General features: G+C 42.3%; 1 protein-coding gene across 3 annotated transcripts in view; it reads right to left on the bottom strand.

Annotated features, from left to right (window-relative positions):
• LOC132378076 (deoxyribonuclease gamma-like) overlaps nt 1-23,332 on the bottom strand; it is a 72,819-nt gene that overhangs the window by 9,880 nt on the left and 39,607 nt on the right. For all 3 annotated transcript variants that reach the window (XM_059944799.1, XM_059944801.1, XM_059944800.1), the window contains 2 exons: nt 16,476-16,588; nt 9,366-9,523 (listed from right to left, as the gene is read on the bottom strand). In XM_059944799.1, the coding sequence (XP_059800782.1) occupies nt 9,366-9,523; nt 16,476-16,588 (271 nt within the window). The remainder of the gene's footprint in view (nt 1-9,365; nt 9,524-16,475; nt 16,589-23,332) is intronic.

Consider the following 23,332-nt stretch of genomic DNA (forward strand, 5'->3'; position numbering starts at 1 on the left):
GCCACGGCCACGGAGCCAGTTCAATCCAGGAGCCAACAGCTCCAGGCCACGGCCACGGAGCCAGTTCAATCCAGGAGCCAACAGCTCCAGGCCACGGCCACGGAGCCAGTTCAATCCAGGAGCCAACAGCTCCAGGCCACGGCCACGGAGCCAGTTCAATCCAGGAGCCAACAGCTCCAGGCCACGGACACGGAGCCAGTTCAATCCAGGAGCCAACAGCTCCAGGCCACGGCCACGGAGCCAGTTCAATCCAGGAGCCAACAGCTCCAGGCCACGGCCACGGAGCCAGTTCAATCCAGGAGCCAACAGCTCCAGGCCACGGCCACGGAGCCAGTTCAATCCAGGAGCCAACAGCTCTAGGCCACGGCCACGGAGCCAGTTCAATCCAGGAGCCAACAGCTCCAGGCCACGGCCACGGAGCCAGTTCAATCCAGGAGCCAACAGCTCCAGGCCACGGCCACGGAGCCAGTTCAATCCAGGAGCCAACAGCTCCAGGCCACGGCCACGGAGCCAGTTCAATCCAGGAGCCAACAGCTCCAGGCCACGGCCACATAGCCAGTTCAATCCAGGAGCCAACAGCTCCAGGCCATGGCCACGGAGCCAGTTCTGCTCTAAGGTGAGTACAGCCTCAAGAAGGAGTGAACTGAATATCCTTCGCCCTCAGCCTCGACGCCTTGATTTTTTAATTTTAGTTTGCATTATCACCATTGAGTCAGTAAACTGGAGACTCAACCTCAACCCAGGACAAGCTTAAAATAATTCCATTATTGGACTTCTGTCTTTTAACTAAGATCTTTAAACTACTTAGAAGAATGTAAAAACATCTTAATGCAATTTAATGAGCTTTGGGTTCTCCTAGGGTCAGCTATGGAAACAGTAATGGGTGAAAATTGGATTATAATTCATATGATGTTAGTGGTTGAAATCTAAGAAATAAAAATGTTGAAGCCGTGGATAAGACACCGGAAAATGGGTGCTCTTTTAGAAAATGGATAGCCCTTTTAGGCACAATGGAACTGCATCATCTCATGTTGTAAGTAAAATATTAGGATTCAATAAACCACATTAATTATGGATTAATATTACTTAACAGATGGCCAGCAATGGGTTGCTTGAAAAATATCACATGCTGGCAGTAAGTTTTATTAAGGATGCCTTTGGGAACACGGTCTTATTGAAGATAATATTACAGCATTCTAGCCTAGGAGTATTCCTTTTTAAAGCAAGCCATGGAGAAAAGGCTTTATTAATAATACATAAACTTGTTGCTGCCGGTAACTCTTCGATCTTCTTTTAATGAGATGTTAGGTGTACTAATCAGCTTAGCAACAGACTGAGGCAATACATTTTGGGCAACCTGGACCTCACTCATAATTGTCCTCACTTTCAGCTAGTTTGTCAGATAGAATTGGCTCATGCCTATTCTGGGTGGTTGGCCGCAAATTAGTGGGTTGGGGTGGGACCCCTTGTCCAGCAAATTAGTATGTGGGGAGACTGGCGGGATTCCTTTGTAAATGAGGGAAGAGAACACATTGAAGGAAAAGATGGTGGAAGAGGGTACAACTCAGATTCAGATTTACAGTATTTGTCACATGATACAGTGAAATCCATCATTTACAATAAGACAACAAACCACACATCCCAGCACTAACATAGCACGCCCACAATTTTCAGCAGAGCAGCACAAGCACCAGCAACAATAACAGAACGAAACAAGGAAACAGCAGCCAAGCAACCCACTTCCCCACCCTCACACACAGAGGCAGGCCTCTTCTGGGCCTCCAGTGCTTGGTCCCCGACTCTCAGGCGTCAAGCCTCCAACGTCCAGTTAACTACAACAATAATATTTGTTCCTTTAAAGTAGCAAGGATGTGCCAGTGATTACCAAAATGACCCACACCTGACCTCAAGAAAGAACAGGACAGGAAGAGGCTTATCCAGCGCACCATGTCTGCACCAAACACAATGCCAACTTTACTCAATTTCTTCTGCCTGTACATGATCCATATCCTTCTACTGCCCGCTGTTTCTGTGCCTATCTGACAACCTCTCAGACATGTCTATTGTATATGCTTCCACCATGACCCCAGGCACTTACACCTTCTATTTGTAAAAAAAATGTGCCCTGCACATCTCCTTTAAGCTTTCCCCGTCTCCTTAAATGCATTTCCTTGAGAATTTGACATTTCTAGCCTGCAAAAAGATTCTCCCTATTAATGCTATCCATGTCTCTCATAGTCTTATAAACTTCTGTAAGATCTCCTATCAGCCTTCAAAGCTTTGGCTGGAAACAACACAAGTCTGTCTAACTTTTACTTCGATATGACTCTCTCTAATTCAGCTATCATCTGATAAACCGCTTTCCAAAGCAGCCATGTTCTTCCTGTAATTGGAAGAACAAAATTGCACAGAAAACAATTGAAAAAAAAATGTTCAGTTAGATCATCCGAAGGAAAAAAATAGTAGGGAAGTGGGTGAGTTTTGGGAATAAATTCCGGAGTTTAGGACCTCAGCAGTGGTGGAACAACTACATTTTGCCGTAAACAAGAGTCTAGAGTTTAGAAGATACCTGGGAAAGGTGTAGGGCTGAAGAAGATTACAGAGGTAAAAATGGATGAAACTATGAATAACTTTTCTTAAATGCTAAAAGTGAGCCTGCAAGTGTACCAGTTCACAGAAATGGAGGGAGTTTGGATGGAAAAACTTGATAAGATATTTTATTACATCCTCTCAGAAATCCCATTATGATAGTAACCTCCCTGTTTGCTGGAGAAATTGTGGAAATCAAAATGCAAATTATTATCATATTTTTTGGGAATGCCTTGTTATCAAAAACTATTGGAGAGGGATACACAATCCCCTACAAGACACCTTTAAATGTGAAATACCCTTGGAGTGTAAGACCATATATTTTGATATATACCTCAAAAGAGGTATATTGAAAAGAGATAAATATTTAATGAATATACTGTTGGTGGCTGGAAAAAAAAGACTGTTACCAGGAAATGATTATCACAGGAGAGCCCAACTTTAAGTACATGAATGGAAATTACAATGGACATATACAAAATGAAGAAGATAACAGCATCTGTTAACCATAAGCTGGAACAGTTTGATTCATACTGGGAAAAATGGTTTAACTACATAATGCCTCATAGGCTGATTTTATTCTCACAAATCAATGAATGTGGTGTAAAAAAAAATCACTCCCTACTTGTACATAGTTCTTTCCTTTTGCTTGTTTTTTTCTTTCCACGCTTTTCTATAAGTGTATACCTCAGATAAGGAGTACCTGAAGAGGAAGGTAAAGCTGCGCAAGCGCGGGTGACGTCAGCAATGAACGCGGGCTTTAAAAAGCGGCCCACTTTCAGGAGCGGACAGCGGAGTGCGTGGGAGCAGAGTGCTGGGCTTTGGCTCAGCGGGCTTCGGCGCAAGGGGACTTCGGTGAGAGGAAATCAGTGAGCCGAGTACGTGCTTGCTGAGGTAAAAATGGTAAGGTCAGTAGGTACTTTTTTCATTTATTCTGACTAATCTGGGATCAGATGATGGGGGAGACAGTTAGAGCAGTGGTGTGCTCCGTATGCAGTGTGTGGGAGGTCAGGGTCAACACAGTTGTCCCTGATGACCACACCTGCAAAAGGTGCATCCAGCTGCAGCTCCTATCAGACCGAGTTAGGGAATTGGAGCAGGAGCTGGATGAACTACGGATCATTCGGGAGGCAGAGGCAGAAATAGATAGGAGTTATCGGGAGGTAGACACACCGAAAAGTCAGGAGGTAGGCAAACGGGTGACAGTCAAGAGAGGCAGACAGAGAGAGCAGAGCACCCCTGTGGCCGTTCCCATCAACAATAAGTATATCGTTTTGGATACTGTTGGTGGGGATGACCTACCAGGAGCAAGTTGCAGTGGTCCTGTCTCTGGCACTGAGGTTGGACCCTCGACTAGGAAGGGGAGGAGGGAAGAGAAGAGAACAGTATTGATAGGGGATTCTATTGTCAGGGGGGCGGATAGGAGATTTTGTGGGGAAGATCGGGAGTCTCGGATGGTATGTTGCTTCCCTGGTGCCGGGGTCCAAGACATCTCAGATCGGGTGCAGGTTATTCTCGAGAGGGAGGGCAAGAATCCAGATGTTGTTGTCCATGTAGGGACTAATGACGTGGGTAGGATGAGTGAGGGGGTCCTGCGTAGTGAGTTCAGGGAGTTAGGTGCGAAGCTGAAGAGCAGGACCTCCAGGGTAACAATCTCAGGATTGCTACCTGTGCCACGTGCGAGTGGGGCAAGGAACAGAAAGATTATACAGATTAATACGTGGCTGAGAGGATGGTGCAGGAGGGAGGGCTTCAGGTTTTTAGATAATTGGGCTTTGTTCCAGGGAAGGTGGGATCTGTTCCGACGGGACGGTTTACACCTGAACTGGAGCAGTATGAACATTCTTGCAGGAAAGTTTGCTAGTGCTTCTCGGGGCGGGGGTTTAAACTAAATTTGCAGGAGGCAGGGATCCAGAATGTGAGAGAGGATAACGGGATGAACAATAAAGGACAGGTGGGGACTACACAGTTCCGGAATATTAAGTGTGTAGTAGAGAAAGGTAAGGTGGAACAAGTGATAAGGAGGACACATGTACAGAGGGATGGTCTGATGGAACATGGAGTTAAACGTGCAGGAAGAATAAGTAAATTTAGGAAGGACAACAAAATTCTAGGGGCGTATAGCCCGATGGGAGTTCGGGGAGCTGGGTTAAGCACAATAGGCAGCGATTGAAACAGAGAGAGGAGAACTGGGCTAAATATTCTATATCTGAATGCACGAAGTATCAGAAATAAGGCGGATGAGCTTGAAGCTCAGGTGCGAATAGGTAACTATGATGTTGTTGGGATAACGGAGACATGGCTGCAGGGAGGTCAGACCTGGGAAATGAATGTACAAGGGTATATGTGCTATCATAGGGACAGAAATGTGGGCAGAGGGGGTGGGGTGGCCCTGTTGGTGAGGAATGAGATTCAGTCCTTTGCAAGGGGGGACATAGGATCAGGAGAAGTAGAGTCTGTGTGGATAGAACTGAGGAACAGGAAGGGCAAAAGAACCCAAATGGGTGTTGTCTACAGGCCACCAAACAGTAGCATGGATATTGGGTGCAAGTCGAATAGGGAGTTAACATTGGCATGTGGCAAAGGTAATGTCGCAGTAGTTATGGGGGATTTCAACATGAGGTGAACTGGGAGAATCAGGTTGGTGCTGGACCCCAGGATAGGGAGTTTGTAGAGAGCCTATGGGATGCATTCTTGGAACAGCTTGTACGAGACCCGACCAGGGACAAGACTATTCTGGATTTAGTGTTATGTAATGAACAGGATTTGATAAGCGATCTTGCAGTAAAGGAACCATTAGGAGGTAGTGATCATAATATGATAAGTTTTTATCTGCAATTTGAGAAGGATAAGGGCAGCTCCGAGGTGTCAGTGTTGCAATTGAACAGGGGAAACTATGGAGCCATGAGGGAGGAGCTGGACAAAGTTGACTGGATGGATAGCCTAGCAGAAAAGACAGTGGAACAGCAATGGCAGGTATTCTTAGGAATAATGCACAAGGTACAAAATCAGTTCATCCCCCAGAGAAGGAAGGATTCGGGGGAAAGGGGCCACAGTGGTTGACAAAGGAAGTCAGAGATTGCATAATATTAAAAAAAAGGAAGTACGACAGAGCTAAGGTGAGTGGGAGGACAGATGATTGGGAAGTTTTTAAGGAACAACAGAACTTAACTAAAAAGGCAATACGGGGAGAAAAAATGAGGTACGAATGCAAGATAGCCAGGAATATAAAGGAGGATAGCAAAAGCTTTTTTAGGTATGTGAAGAGAAAGAAGATAGTTAAGAACAATGTTGGGCCCTTGAAGAATGAATTGGGTGAAATTGTTATGGGAAACAGAGAAATGGCAGAAGAATTTAATGAGTACTTTAGATCTGTCTTCTCTAAGGAAGACACAAGCAATCTCCCAGATGTATGGATGGGCCAAGGACATAGGGTAACAGAGGAAATGAAACAGATTGACATTAGGAAGGAAACGGTGATGAGAAGACTGATGGGACTGAAGGCTGACAAATCCCCAGGTCCAGATGGTCTGCATCCTAGGGTACTAAAGGAGGTGGCCCTGGAAATTGCGGATGCATTGGTAATCATTTTCCTATGTTCCTTAGATTCAGGATCAGTTCCTGAGGATTGGAGAATGGCTAATGTTATCCCACTTTTTAAGAAAGGAGGGAGGGAGAAAACAGAGAACTATCGACCTGTCAGCCTGACATCAGTGGTGGGGAAGATGCTAGAGTCCATTATTAAGGATGAAATAGTGGCATATCTAGATAGCAGTGATAAGATTGGGCCGAGCAAGCATGAATTTACCAAGGGTAAATCATGCTTGACTAATCTGTTGGAGCTTTTCGAGGATGTAACCAGGAAGTTAGACAAGGGAGATCCAGTGGATGTAGTGTACCTCGATTTTCAAAAGTCATTTGATAAGGTCCCACATAGGAGATTGGTGGGTAAAATCAAAGCTCATGGCATTAGGGGGAAGACATTGACATGGATAGAAAACTGGTTTGCAGATAGAAAGCAAAGGGTAGCGGTGAATGGGTGTTTCTCGGAATGGCAGGTGGTGACTAGTGGGGTGCCACAGGGCTCGGTATTGGGACCACAGCTGTTATCCTTTACATCAATGATTTAGATAAAGGCATTGAGAATAACATCAGCAAATTTGCTGATGATACTAAGCTGGGTGGCAGTGTGACATGTGATGAGGATGTTAGTAGAATTCAGGGTGACTTGGATAGTCTGGGTGAGTGGGCAGATACTTAGCAGATGATTTAATATGAATAAGTGTGAGGTTATCCACTTTGGGAGTAAGAACAGGAAGGCAGATTATCATCTGAACGGTGTAGAATTAGGTAAGGGAGAAATACAAAGAGATCTAGGAGTCCTTGTTCATCAGTCACTGAAGGTGAATGAGCAAGTGCAGCAGGCAGTGAAGAAAGCTAATGGAATGTTGGCCTTTATTACAAAGGGAATTGAGTACAAGAGCAAGGAAATCCTCTTGCATTTGTACAGGGCCTGGTGACACCACACCTGGAGTATTGTGTACAGTTTTGGTCTCCAGGGTTAAGGAAGGACATCCTGGCTATAGAGGAAGTGTAGTGTAGATTCACGAGGTTAATTCCTGGGATGTCTGGACTGTCTTACGCAGAGAGGTTAGAGAGACTGGGCTTGTACACGCTGGAATTAAGGAGATTGAGAGGGGATCTGATTGAAACATACAAGATTATTAAGGAATTGGACAAGATAGAGGCAGGAAGTGTGTTCCAGATGCTGGGAGAGTCCAGTACCAGAGGGCATGGTTTGAGAATAAGGGGTAGGTCATTTAGGACAGAGTTAAGGAAAAACTTCTTCTTGCAGAGAGTTGTGGGGGTCTGGAATGCACTGCCTCGGAAGGCAGTGGAGGCCAATTCTCCGGATGCTTTCAAGAAGGAGCTAGATAGTTATCTTATGGATAGGGGAATCAAGGGATATGGGGACAAGGCAGGAACCGGGTATTGATAGTAGATGATCAGCCATGATCTCAGAATGGTGGTGCAGGCTCGAAGGGCCAAATGGTCTACTTCTGCACCTATTGTCTATTGTCTATAAATACTTTGTGGAGATTTGTGATATATATGATTATATGATATATATGTACAATGTCTGAAATACATCTTATGGAAATGTTTGTTTGATGATGAACTTCAATAAAAAAATAAATTACAAAAAAATAGTGAGCCTGCATTTACCACTGCATCTGACAGCTCATTCCACACTCCCACCACTCTCTGTGTGAAGAACCCCCCCCCCAATGTTCCCTTTAAACTTTTCCCTCTTCACCCTTAACCCATGTCCTCTGGTTTTTTTCTCCCCCAGCCTCAGTGGAAAAAGCCTGCTTGCATTCACTCTATCTATACCCATCATAATTTTATATATCTCTATCAAGTCTCCCCTTATTCTTCTACGCTCCAGGGAATAAAGTCCTAACGTATTCAACCTTTCTCTGTAACTCAGTTTCTCAAGTCTCGGCAACATCCTTGTAAACCTTCTCTGCACCCTTTCAAACTTATTAATATCCTTCCTGTAATTCGGTGACCAAAACTGTACACAATACTCCAAATTCGGTCTCACCAATGCCTTATACAACCTCACCATTACATTCCAGAGAGTGGAATAATAGAGGCGTCAGGAACAGTCGAGTTGAGAGCTAGCAGGTATGTGGATGAGTGTTTCATCCAGCGACAAGCTGAAGTAAGAATGCGGAATGACAGATTGTTTCTGCAATCGCATGATGAGAAGTGGAAACTCCTCTCAGTGGGGAAGGGGATGTACAGAAACTAAGGCACAAAGCTCTTAAGCAGTTTGCTTAAAAATTAAACAGTATCCAGCTACAGCTGTTTGGGATGTAAAGTTTGTGTGGGGGTCCAAAAGCAACTGCCTCAGTACACCTTTTTATTCTGGTGTCTTGCCCCTTCGTTTCCAGTACTGATGAAGGGTCTCAGCTGAAACATCGACTGTTTATTCATTTCCATAGATGCTTCCTGACCTGCTGATTTCTTCCAGCATTTGGAGTGTGTTGTTCAGTACATCTTTTCAAAGCCATTGAACTCTTGAACCAGAGGGGATAGCTTCACTTAACTTCACTCGCCCCATCACTGAATTATTCCCACAAGCCATGGACTCACTTTCAAGGACTCTTCATCTCAAGTACTCGATATTTATGCGTATTTATTATTATTGTTATTTCTTTTGTTCTTTCTGTATTTGCACAGCTTGTTGGCTTTTGCACATTAGTCGTCTGTCCATCCTGTTGGGTGCGGTCTTTCATTGATTATATTGAGTGTCTTGTTATTTACTATGAATACTTGCAAGGGAATGAATCTTAGGGTTGCTTATAGTGATATATATGTACAGTACTTCAATAATAAATCTACTTTGAACTTTGAAAATTTTTGAGCTTCGATTAAATAAAGTCAGAGAACTGTACAGCGTAGAAACAAGTCCTTCAGCCCAATTGGTCCATACTGATCATGACTCCCATCTAAGCCAGTCCCAATTTCTCATATTTAACCTGGATCCCTCATATTGTTTCCTACCCATATACCTGTTCAAGTACCTTTTAACTATCGTTTATGTATCCACCTCAGCCACTTCCTCTTGCTGCTCATTCAATATACTAACCACCCACTGAGTGAAAATATTGGGAAAACTGAGAGCGATCACAATTGATGCCCATTGGAAACACTGGATCACAAACATCTTCCTGACCCCATTCTCCACGCACACCCGTGATCTTCACCTGTCATAGGCCTTGTCTGTGCTTAATCTTGTAGTAGTGTCCTCGTCATCTCCGATGAGCCAGTAGAAATTCTTGTCTGTTCGGAGCCGTATAGTTTTCATCTTGTTCTTCGATACATACCTTCCGTCAGCGTTGAAGTCTCCAAGTATCATAATGTTCTATAGAAAGGGAAAGCTGTGACTTAAGGTGTGATACAATTAAGCTCCTGCTGCGTGGTGTCTGATTAAATTAATCAGTTGCACCCAAAATAACTGTCAAGAAATATTAATGGATGATGCTTCAATGTGCTTGTATAACATTCCTCTGCTCAGTATTTTAACACTACAACTCATTTACTTCAACATTTACTTCAGATATGTTAATTCCTCTCAAAGCAGAGAGATTAACTAAGCACATTAAGCATGTTCTTGCTAATGTATTAACACTTATTCCCAGGCGCAAATGTTTTACTTTAATAATGTGTAAAAGAAACTGTAAAGGTTTCCATTCTCCTTTTCTAACAGTTACTTGTACATTTTTATAGGATTCCTTTTATATTTGTATTCATTGTGCTCTTTGTGCTTACTGTAGTTTTTTTAATGCTGCATTGGATTTGGAGTAACAATTATTTTGATCTCCTTTATGCTTGTGTCCCGAAAAATGACAATAAACAATCTTGGATCTTTCTTAATTTGGTAGTTGCCTAGTTGGGCCTCTAACGTGGCAGTTCCCAACTCACAGGCTGGCAGGGTACTAAATACAAAGGTTAGGATGTAAGATTTTAGATTATTGTGCCAGCAAATCACAAGTGAAGAGAGGCAAACCCTCGACAAAGGCCTGAAGGTATGTGCCACCAAGTTCAAGGGCAGCCTCTACCCCACTCCTAAAAATATTAAATAGTTCTCCAGCATGATACTTTGGACTCTTAATATCAGAATCTACCTCATTCTGATATCACATTTTATGTTGAGACCATAAGACATAGGAGCAGTATTAGGCCATTTGGCCCATTGAGTCTGCTCTGCCATTCAATCATGGCTGATTTATTCTCCCGTCTCACCCATTCTCCTGCCTTCTGATTACCTTTGACACCTTGACTAACTGAGAACCTATCAACCTCTGTTTAAATATATTCAATGACGACTCCACGGCTGTCTGTGGCAATGAATTCCACAGATTCAGCACCCTCTGGCTGAAGAAATTCCTCCTTAACCCTGTTCTCTGCATTTTCTCTGTAGTTGTTACACTTTATTTTGCGTTGCTGTTGCTTTCTGCGCTTTCTTCAATGCGCTGTCTACTGGATTGATCTGTATGAACAGCTTTCCACTGTATCTTGGTCCATGTGACAATAATAAACCAATGCCAATTCTCTTGAAATGGCCACTTTTATCTATTTATGAACCTGTCAAAGACTTGCATTTATATACCACTTTTCATGTCCCAAAGAACTTAATGAAGAGTAGCCATTATCATCTATCAGATTGTAGCTGCCATTTTACATTCAGCTAGCTTCCACCGTGATCAATAACAAGCGGGAGAAATGCTAGAATCAGTGATGAGGTTTAGTGCCATAGCTAAGGATGAGGGCAAAATAAAGCCAGGTTGTATTCATCGGACTGTCACCCAAAGCTCTAGCTGATGTCTGTGGAAGATGCAGCATGGACTCAGAAAACACTGAAAGCCAGAATTTGAGTTATGATCACGATTGAGCTTATTTGAAATTTCAATGCTAATTTTAATGCTAACAATGCTAATGAAAAAATTCTCTGTAGAATTCTCAATGGTGAAATCTCCCGGCAAGACCACCTCTTGTTCAGGTTTATTTTATCACTTCATGCACCTTGGAAATTCCATCTCCAACCCACCTCCACTCGCCAACCCTTCCAAACCTCTCCTTGACTTCCTTAGCCAAATGTATTTATTTATTTGGAGATACAGACCCTTCTGGCCCACAAGCACTCGCCACTCAATTACAATCATACGCTCAGTTAACCTACTTTAGAATTTGGGAGGAGACCCAGAGAAACCCCACACAGTCACAGGTAGAACGTACAAAGTTCTTACAGACAGGAATGGGAATTGAACTGGTGCTGAAAGCATTACACTAACTACTACACTAACATGCCACCCCTACTTCCATGTAGTTCTTTGTTGCTTTCTTTCTGATATTCTCCTTATGCTTTGCCTAACCTGCATCTACATCTACTGGAGCTACCTATTATTTCCTCCCTGTTCATTGTTCACGAACGATGGTGAAGGGGAAGAAGCTGTTCCTAAAATATCTTCAAACTCCGGTACCAGTCAGAACGCTCTTTGTGATACATCTATAGAAATTTGGTAGGATGTACCAATCAATATGATTTGAAGCATAGAAGCGTCTCGATAAGCAGCGGAACCAGTTTCCAGCTCTTCATCACCCTTTTAGCCAATGAATTACCACCACTCTTTGAATAAATTCCTCTGTTCCTCTACATTTCTCTGTGCCCTAGCATTAATAAATGCCAAGATCTTACATGACTGATGACACTTTACCAAACAAGTGTAAGGAACCTTATGATTTAAAGTTCAAGTTCAGGTTTAATTGTTATTCAAATACAGCCAAAGGAAACCGCGTTCCTCTGGGGCCAAGGTGCAACAACAGTACCAACAATCAAACAGCATGAGACGCCTACAGCAGTAAACATACAGTCACACAAAATATATAAAACAGCCCAAGTCCATGGATATTGATGGCATGAACAAGCCCACTGCAGTTTGCAGATGAGTGCAATCCACGAACGAACACTGGAGGGCAGCACTGACACTAGCATATACCTCTCATATACTAGCACTACCTCTGGCGTCGCTTCTCCTGGGTGGCTGGCAGCAGGCGACACCGCTGCACGAGGCCTAGTCCGTGCTACAAATGGGGCCACTCCTCCCACGCCATGCAGTTATATCTGAATAAATGATGAAATCTTGAAATTGCAGTCAGCTATTTGTTAACTAGGCTCCAACCCTGAACACTCATGGATGCAACCGACTAAGAAGGTAGAACAAGAACAATATGCATAGAACAAGCCCTCAGCCCACAGAGTTTATGCCAATCATGATATCAATTTAAACTGCACATGGTCTATATTTCTCTGTTCCCTGCCTGTTAATTCACCTGTCTCAATGACACTGCTGAAAAAAAATACTACTTATAACAATGATTAGTGAGGCACAGAGAGATCTGCATTTACTGACAAGTACCTTTATTGTTTAAACTAACAAGAACGTGAATTCACACATTAAATATCTTGTGTGCACACCCGCTAAGTATCCCTTACTCTCATGAATAGTCAAAGAATAGCAAAGGTATTACCCGGGCAAAGGAGTTGACACTGGCCAGGCACTCCTCGTTGTCCCGATCCACTCACCAAGTGTTTCACACAGGGTTGCTCACGCTTGTGCTTGTGATGGTTATTCTTCAAGGTTATCGCTACCAGCACACACGAAGCATCCACTTTCATATCCCTTCCTTATCAATTCAAATGTTGCATTCCAGTGTCATTGGCCGCAGGTCATGTGTCTGTCATTTAACACCTTGTTACTGGCTCTGCTCCAAGCCAGCATCTATTTATTGCCCTCTTCCCATCAAGTGACAGTTGTTCTCAATTTGCAATCTCAAACCACTTCAGGCAGGCATCAACCCCAACATTCACAAGCTGCATGTTATAGCCAACCAAAGAACATCTCACAAACAACTTCCCACCTGGAAATGGTCTCCAGTCCAGCAGGCCACCTGAAGCATCATTGTGTTCTCCCTAAAACATTGACCAAGCCCAGCATGCCAAGCTCACAAAATGGAGAACAGAGTGTCCTCACAAAATGGCAGGCTCCATCCCCAAGCATGCAGCAGGACAAAGACAATCAGTCTGTCTGCCTCCACTGCCCTATATTCATTTGAATTCACTGATTTGTAGATTGTCATTCATTCTGGCCAGCACCACTTCAGTAGAAAGACCATCTGTGTAGCTTCCAACCTGATAGCATGAACATCAATTTCTCCAACCTCCTCCTCTTTCTCACTTTTTTCATTCTCCATGCTTGTTCCCTTCTTACCCTTTCTCAATTCCTCAGCTACCCATCACCTCGTTTGATGTCCCACCTCATTCACTTTCTCCCATGGTCCACAGTCCTCTCCAATCAGATGCTTTCTTCTTCAGTGCTTTACCTCGTTCACCTATCACCTCCCAGCTTCTCACTTTATCCCCCTCCCCCACCTCATTTGGTTTCAGCTCTCACCTGCTAGATTGTAACCCTTCTCGCTCCCCCCATCTTCTTCTGCTTTCTGTCCCTTTCCCTTCCAATCCCGATGAAGGGTCTCACTCTGAAAAACTGTTTGTTTCTCTCCACAGATGCTGCCTGACCTGCTGAATTCCTCCAGAATTTTGTGTGTTTCTTCTAAATATTAGATTTTTTCTTATTTATTATGCCTATGGCAATATTTTATGTAATTTAAAATGTTTTGTTTTATGAATGATTCTTTTTACATTAAAAGTACCTTTTAATAAATCATTATAGTTTATGAATGTTTCCCAATGTGATTGGAAACCCTTAACAGTTTTTGCAGACTTGACAATTGTGAATATGCTAACTGGCTGCTAAAGCCCTTCCAGGCTACCTTGTAAATAGGGTTCACCACTGACAACAAGTTCAGGGTCATGGTGTATTCTCCCTCCCTTACTGGATTACCTCACACTTCCCTGGATTGAATTCGGTATGTTACCTTCCTGCCTGCTTCCCTCCTCACTAATCACCCACCACAAAGCAAGTGTTTGCTACCATCTCCAAACTCGAGTACTGTTCAGAGTCTTGAGGACCCAGTCACAGAGAAGCACTCAGGCAGTGAAGCAAATAATCATTGATCTGCCCCTTGTGTCACAAACTGTGCTGTGGGAAAACACAGATTTTCATGTTGTAAAGGAAGCATTTCAGAAGATTCTAAACCATCTAAGTCATCTTGTCAATAGACTTAAAAGAACTTCCATCACGCAGAGAAGTTGATACTCGCAGAGAAGACATGGAAGTGCTCCAGGATGGATGAACACATGAGTAGAATGTTCCTCATTATCCATCGCTGTCTTATGATCTTGTCATCTACAAGCAGACTTGGTTGTAATTGCCTGTGACCTATCAATCTTTGCAAGGAGCAGCAGAAACAGAATGAAAGTCCCTTAGGAAAGGCTGAGACCAGAAGTGAGACACGTAAAACGGGAAAAAGCACAAACTAGACATGAAAGTCGGACTGAGAGAAAGTAGTCAAACAGTAAAGGAGGTAAAGTAAAAAGAAACAATGCAAATTAGAAATGAAGACCTCTGCCCGGATGTATATTACCATCGCATTGGAAAATTAGCAGGTTTTCTGTATTTCAGACTAAAATGAAAACTAAGATACTCAAGGCAATTGGAGAGCTGAATTCAAATTAGTAGAAATTGTGGTATTATGATTTTTATTACATTCGTACAAGACGGAGTTGATTTTATGGTACTCGATTTCTTTTGCTTTTTGAATTACTTGGATGTGTTTCACAGTATCATCTATCGAGAGACAAGGGCTCTGTTGTTGGCTTGAGTCAGAAAAGCCTGAAGTGTTTTGATTTATTTGCCACCATTCCAAGTATCAAATACACGCCTCCGCTCCATCTGCCAAAAGTGGAATTTCTCAGTAGCCTACCATTTTAATTCCTATCCCCAATCCCGTTCTGATATGTTGTCCATTATCTCCTCTTTTGCCATGATGATGCCAACTCAGGGTGGAGAAGCAATATCTCATATTGGTCTAGGTAACTTTCAACTAGATGGCAGATGGATTTCGCCTTCCAGTATTTCTTTTATTTTCCCCTTCTCTTCCCTCTTCTTCTATTCATCACTCTGACCTCTTACCTCTTCTCCTTGTCTGTCTATCATCTCCATCATTGTCCCTTCTTCTTCCCTTTCTCCCGTGGTCCACTCTCCTCTCTAATCAGATTCATTCTTCTCCCTTTACCTTTCCCTCCCACCTGGCTTCACCTATCACCTTCTCTTTGGTCCTCCTTCCTCTCCCTCCACTTTTATATTCTGTCATCATCCCCTTCCTTTCCATTCCTGATGAAGGGTCTTGGCTCTAAACATCAACTGTTTATTCATTTCAATTGATACTGCCTGACTTGCTGAGTTCCTCCAGCATTTTGTGTATGTTGCTTTGGATTTTCTGTATGTTGCTCCAGCATCTACAGAATCTTGTGAATATGATAAGGAACTCTAGAATCTGTTTTTTTTGTTCAAAATACAGTTCTCAAACAGGAAACTTAATGGGCAAATGAGGTTGAACAAGTTTATCTCCATATTTCCTCTTCATCAAAATAATGAATTGCAATTTAAAATAGTGATGACACTGTTAGTATTTAAGATTTAGATTACACCTATGTGCACTTAAAAGTGCATTCTGAATGTATGATTATCAATTATTCCCATCTCCACAGAGCTGAAGTTTTCATCATGGCAGTGAACACAGTGTTAATGGACTGATGAAAATACATTTATAAATACTTACACATAATATTTTGTTCCAACAAAAACTGAAAAAAATCGCACCTTGATGAATAAAGAGCAAGTACATTATAGACCAATAACTGCTGAAGAATCTATCAAGCCCTAAAAAGCAGATTTTCTATGATTCCTTCAATATATTTATTTCAGACTTCTGTGGCTTTATTTGTTCACTTTATAAAGTTTGCTCATAGTGATAATGGTTGTTGTATGCTTTAGAATTAAGCCAACAACAAAACAATATTCAGGAAAGGAGAAATGTAATCTGCAAATCCCTCAGAAAATTTGTGGGAGGCTTCTTCAAGGTCAATGGCAGCACTAAACCCTTGACTTCTGATCCTAAAATCCAAGCTACTGAATTCAACACCTAATTATAAGGAGCGGGTGACCACTGTGAGACCGATGGCAGTCATTGTTCAGAGTCTATTTGCAAAAATATGGGAGCATGACAAGAAAAACAATTATAATTACTGGTGGGTTTTTGATGATAATTCTCAGATTTTATGTTCTAAAATATGATCCATAAGTGACACAATACAGCATATATAACACTTCTATCTAGAGATAGAGACATACCTCTGTATTCCACTCTTTCATGATTTTCAGGGTGACATCGTAGAGTTCATCAATTTCTTTCACTGCATCTTCAGGTGCTGTGTGCTGAGAAATGAGTACAAAATCCTGTACCACTGCAATAAAATGAAATCCAAAGCTGAAGTCAGTATAATTAACCAGTGCTTCATAGAACAATCGGTGCTACAGCCTAAGCATCAACTTCATCATTCTATCCAATTCATCAGGTTCCGCAGTTACACTTTCACCCATTGTCCAAAATATGCCCAGACTTGCTCTTAATAATACCAGCCAAACTTCCTAAGCGTCATATCATGAAAATACTCTGGAAGAGAAAATAATTCTGGGAATGAAAGGGTTACTGTAGGAGGAGAGTGTGATGGTTCTGGGCCTGTATTTGCTGGAGTTTAGAAGTACGATGGGGAATCATTGAAACCTATCGAATATTGAAAGGCTTACAAAGGATGATCCGTCTGGTGGGGTAGTCTAGAATCAGAGGACACAGCCTCAGAATAGAAGGACATCCCTTTAATACGGAGATGAGAAGGAATTTCTTTAGCCAGATGCTGGTCAATCTGTCGAATTCATTGCCACGGACAGTTGTGGAGGCCAAGTCATTGAGTATGTTTAGAACAGAAGTTGATAGGTTCTTGATTAGTCAGGGCATCAAAGGTTTTGGGAAAAAGGCAAAAGAATGGGATTCGGGGGAAATCAGATCAGCCATGATGGAATGGCAGAGTAGTGTCAATGAGCTCAATAACCTAATTTTGTTTCTATGCCTTTTGGTCTTATGGTCAAATCTGCTGAATGATAAGTTGGTATTGGAAAGAACAATACAAGTTTACACTAGTCAAGCTTGGTATCACACAGTTAACATAGGATCTGTACAGAAACAGCAATTTTTACTTAACGGAACCTGTGTTCTTACCTCTTTTTTTAAACCGCTTTCTTATTTTTGACATTTGATACAGGCAACCAGGTCTATATCATATAACCATATAACAATTACAGCACAGAATCAGGCCACCTTGTCCCTTCCAGTCCGTGCTGAACACTTACTGTCACCTAGTCCCACCTACTTGTACTCAGCCCATAACCCTCCATTCCTTTCCTGTCCATATACCTATCCAATTTTACTTTAAATGACAATATCAAACCTGCCTCTACCACTTCTACTGGAAGCTCATTCCACACAGCTATCACTCTTTGAGTAAAGAAGTTCCCTCTTGTGTTACCCCTAAACTTTTGCCCCCTAACTCTCCTCATGTCCTCTTGTTTGAATCTCCCCTACTCTCAATGGAAAAAGCCTATCCACGTCAACTCTATCTATCCCCCTCATAATTTTAAATACCTCTATCAAGTCCCCCCTCAACCTTCTATGCTCCAAAGAATAAAGTCCTAACTTGTTCAACTTTTCTCTGTAACTTAGGTGCTGAAACCCAGGTAACATTCTAGTAAATCTCCTCTGTGCTCTCTCTATTTTGTTGACATTTTTCCTATAATTCGGTGACCAGAACTGTACACAATACTCCAAATTTGGCCTCACCAATACCTTGTACAATTTTAAGATCCCAACTCCTATACTCAATGCTCTGATTTATAAAGGCCAGCATACCAAAAGCTTTCTTCACCACCCTATCCACATGAGATTCCACCTTCAGGGAACTATGCACCATTATTCCTAGATCACTCTGCTCTACTGCATTCCTCAGTGCCCTACCATTCACCATGTATGTCCTATTTTGATTAGTCCTACCAAAATGTAGCACCTCACACTTATCAGCATTAAACTCCATCTGCCATCTTTCAGCCCACTCTTCTAACTGGCCTAAATCTCTCTGCAAGCTTTGAAAACCTACTTCATTATCCACAACGCCACCTACCTTAGTATCATCTGCATACTTACTAATCCAATTTACCCCATCATCCAGATTATTAATGTATATGACAAACAACACTGGACCCAGTACAGATCCCTGAGGTAAACCACCAGTCACCAGCCACCAACCTGACAAACAGTTATCCACCACTACTCTCTGGCATCTCCCATCCAGCCACTGTTGAATCCATTTTACTACTTCAATATTAATATCTAACAATTGAATCTTCCTAACTAACATTCCATGTGGAACCTTATCAAAGGCCTTACTAAGTCCATATCACCAACATCCACTGCTTTACCCTCATCAACTTTCCTAGAAACCTCTTCAAAAAATTCAATAAGATTTGTCAAATGTGACCTTCCATGCACAAATCCATATTGACAGTATCCCCAAACAGTAGCATGGATATTGGGTACAAGTTGATTAGGAAGTTAACATTGGCATGTGCTAAAGGTAATGCAGTCGTTATGGGAGATTTCAACATGCAGGTGAACTGGGAGAAACAGGTAGGTGCTGGACCCCAGGATAGGGAGTTTGTGGAGTGTCTAACGGATGTATTTTTGGAACAGCTTGTGCTTGAGCCAACCAGGAACGAGGCTATTTTGGACTTGGTGATGTGTAATGAACAGGAATTGATAAGTGATCTTGAAGTAAAGGAGCCATTAGGAAGTAGTGATCATAACATGATAAGCTTTTATCTACAATTTGAGAGGGATAAGGGCAGATCAGAGGTGTCAGTGTTGCAATTAAATAAAGGAGACTACGGAGCCATGAGGGAAGAGCTGGCCAAAGTTAAATGGGCGGATGCCCTGGCAGGAAAGACAGTGGATCAGCAGTGGCAGATATTTCTTGGGGATAATACAAAAGATGCAAAAGCAGTTCATTCCAATGAGAAGGAAGGATTCAAAGAGGGGGAAGGGGCCACAGTGGTTGACAAAGGAAGTCGGAGATTGTATAGCATTAAAGAAAAAGAAGTATGACAGGGCTAAGATGAGTGGGAATACAGATGATTGGGAAAGTTTTAAGGAACAGCAGATCTTAACTAAAAAAGCAATACGGAGAGAAAAAATCAGGTATGAGCTCAGTCTAGCCAGGAATATAAAAGGGGATAGCAAAAGCTTTTTTAGCTATGTGAAGAGAAAGAAGATAGTTAAGAACAATGTTGGCCCCTTGAAGAATGAATTGGGAGAAATTGTTATGGGAAACAGGGAAATGGCAACAGAATTTAATGCGTACTTTAGATCTGTCTTCACCAGGGAGGACACAAGCAATCTCCCAGATGTATGGATGGGCCAGGGTCATAAGATATCAGAGGAATTGAGACAGATTGACATTAGGAAAGAAACTGTGATGAGTAGACTGGTAGGACTGAAGGCTAATAAATCCCCGGGTCCAGATGGTCTGCATCCGAGGCTTCTAAAAGAGGTGGCTCAGGAAATTGCGGATGCATTGGTAATCATTTTCCAATGTTCCTTAGATTCAGGATCAGTTCCTGAAGATTGGAGAGTGGCTAATGTTATCCCACTTTTCAAGAAGGGAGGGAAGGAGCAAACAGAGAACTATCGCCCTGTTAGCCTAACGTCAGTCGTGGGGAAGATGCTTGAGTCCATTATTAAGGACGAAATAGTGGCACATCTTGATGGCAGAAATAGGATTAAGCCGAGCCAGCATGGATTTACCAAGGGCAAATCATGCTTGACTAATCTGTTGGAGTTTTTTGAGGGTGTAACAAGGATGTTAGCCAGTGGATGTTGTGTACCTAGATTTTCAGAAGGCATTTGATAATGTGCCACATAGGAGATTGGTGAGTAAAATCAGAGCTCATGGCATTGGGGGCAGGGTTTCAACATGGATAGGAAACTGGTTGGCAGATAGAAAGCAAAGGGTAGCAGTGAATGGGTGTTTCTCGGACTGGCTGGAGGTGACTAGTGGGGTACCACAGGGCTCTGTATTGGGACCACAGCTCTTTATGATTTATGTCAATGATTTAGATGAGGGCATTGAAAACTATATCAGCAAGTTTGCTGACGATACTAAACTGGGTGGCAGTGTGACATGCGAAGAGGACGTTAGGAGAATACAGGGAGACTTGGATAGGCTGGGTGAGTGGGCAGAGACTTGGCAGATGTCATTCAATGTGAATAAATGTGAAGTTATCCACTTTGGAAGCAAGAACAAGAGGGCAGAGTATTGGCTGAATGGTGTAGAGTTAGGTAAGGGAGAAATGCAAAGAGACCTAGGAGTCCTAGTTCACCAGTCAATGAAGGTGAATGAGCAAGTGCAACAGGCAGTGAAGAGGGCAAATGAAATGTTGGCCTTTGTTACAAGGGGAATTGAGTACAAGAGCAAGGATGTCCTTTTGCATTTGTACAGGGCCCTGGTGAGACCACACCTGGAATATTGTGTACAGTTTTGGTCTCCAGGTTTAAGGAAGGACATTCTGGCAATTGAGGAAGTGCAGCGTAGATTCACTAGGTTGATTCCTGGGATGGCAGGGCTGTCTTATGCAGAGAGATTGGAGAGATTGGGCTTGTACACGCTGGAATTGAGGAGATTGAGAGGGGATCTGATTGAAACGTTTAAGATAATTAAAGGATTTGATAGGATTGAGGCAGGAAATATGTTCCAGATGTTGGGAGAGTCCAGTACCAGAGGGCATGGATTGAGAATAAGTTATTTAAAACAGAGTTGAGGAAAAGCTTCTTCTCCCAGAGAGTTGTGGAGGTGTGGAATGCACTGCCTCGGAAGACGGTGGAGGCCAATTCTCTGGATGCTTTCAAGAAGGAGCTAGATAGATATCTGATGGATAGGGGAATCAAGGGATATGGGGACAAGGCAGGGACTGGGTATTGATGGTGAATGATCAGCCATGATCTCAGAATGGCGGTGCAGACTCGAGGGGCCGAATGGTCTACTTCTGCACCTATTGTCTATTGTCTATTGACTGTTCCTAATCAGACCCTGTCTATCCAGATAATTATATATGCCATTTCTAAGAATACTTTCCATTAATTTACCCACCACTGACTTCAAACTTAATTGCTAGGTTTACTCTTAGAACCCTTTTTAAACAATGGAACCACATGAGCAATATGCCAATCCTCCAGCACCATCCCTGTTTCTAATGATATTTGAAATATTTCTGTTGGAGCCCCTGCTATTTCTGCACTAACTTCCCTCAAGGTCCTAGGGTATATCCTGTCAGGATCCAGACACTTACCCACTTTTGTATTCTTTAAAAGCGCCAGTACTTCCTCTTCTTTAATCATCATAGTTTCCATAACTACCCTACTTGTTTCCTTTACCTTACAGAATTCAATATCCTTCTCCTTAGTGAATACGAAAGAAAAGAAATTGTTCAAAATCTCCCCCATCTCTTTTGGCTCCACACATAGCTGTTCACTCTGATTCTCTAAGGGACCAATTTTATCCCTCACTATCCTTTTGCTATTAATATAACTGTAGAAACCCTTTGGATTTATTTTCACCTTACTTGGAAAGCAACCTCATACCTTATTTCAGCTTTTCTAATTTTTTTTTAAGATTCTTTTTACATTCCTTATATTCCTCGAGCAATTCATTTACTCCATGCTGCCTATATTCATTGTAGATCTCTCTCTTTTTCAGAAACAGGTTTCCAATATCCCTTGAAAACCATGGCTCTCTCAAACTTTCAACCTTTCCTTTCAACCTAACAGGAACATAAAGATACCTCAGTCAAATCTCTCCTCCTCCTGTGCTCTAGAGAATTAAGTCCTAACCTATTTAATTTTTCCACATAACTCAGGTCCTCAAGTCCTGGCAACATCCTTGTAAATTTTCTTTGCATTCTTTCAATTTTATTGATCTTTCCTGTAGGTACATAGGTGACCAAAACTGCACACCTACTTAAAATCTGGCCTCACTAATGTCTTATACAACTTCTGTATAACATCCCAGCTCCTGTACTCAGTTCTTCGATTTATGAAAATCTTTCTTTATGACCCCATCTACTTGTGACACCACCTTCAAGGAATTATGGATCTGTATTCACACACAGAATGAAGAAGTTCCCTCTCATGTTCCCATTAAACATTGCTGGGACTAGGCAGATTGATAGCTTAGCACAGACTAGACGAACAGAAGGACTTCTGTTCTACCGCACTCCTCAGTGCCCCACCATTCACTGTGTAAGTCCTACCATGGTTTGTCCTCCCAGATCTTCTCTGCATTAAATTCTGTCTACCATTTTCAGCACGTACTATCTATTACAACTTACTATAATTTGCACATTGCACATTCAGAGTAACGTAAAGATTTTATTCCTCATGTATATGAAGAATGTAAGAAATCAGGTCAATTCAGCTGGCTTTGATCCTGCTGCAAGCTTTGATAGTCTTCCTCACTATTATACCCCCAATCTTGATGTCATTCACAAATTTGCTGACCCAGTTTACCACGTTATCATTCACATTATTACCACATTGATATCAATGACAGATAACAAAGGACCCAGCGTCGATCCCTGCGGCACATCACTAATCACAGGCCTCCAGTCAGAGAGGGAACCACCTACTACCATTTCCTAGTGTAACCCCTGAAGCCAACATCTAATCCAGTTTATTATATCATTCTGAATGCCAAGCAACTGAACTCCTTGACCATCTTCCTGTGCAGCGCCTTGTCAAAGGCTTTGTTCACTTCCAATCGCAACTTGTTCACCACGCATTTAAATGCCCCCTTTGGAAGTTGCTATCTAATCAGCTTTTATAATCTCCCCTGAAAGCACATTCCAGACACCTACCTTTCTCTGTATTTAAAAACTTGCCTCAGAAACATTCTTTAAAGCTTCTCCGTTCACTTTAAAGCTACATCCTCCAGCATTTGACATTTTCACCCGAGAAAAAACACTCTGATTATCTACCCTAGCTCTGCTTCTCAGATTGTTATGTTCTTAATTCTGTTCACGCCTCAGTCTCTGACGCTCCAGGGAAAACA

Source organism: Hypanus sabinus, chromosome 19 (assembly GCF_030144855.1).
Source record: "Hypanus sabinus isolate sHypSab1 chromosome 19, sHypSab1.hap1, whole genome shotgun sequence".
In the NCBI taxonomy this organism is placed as follows: Eukaryota; Metazoa; Chordata; class Chondrichthyes; order Myliobatiformes; family Dasyatidae; genus Hypanus; species Hypanus sabinus.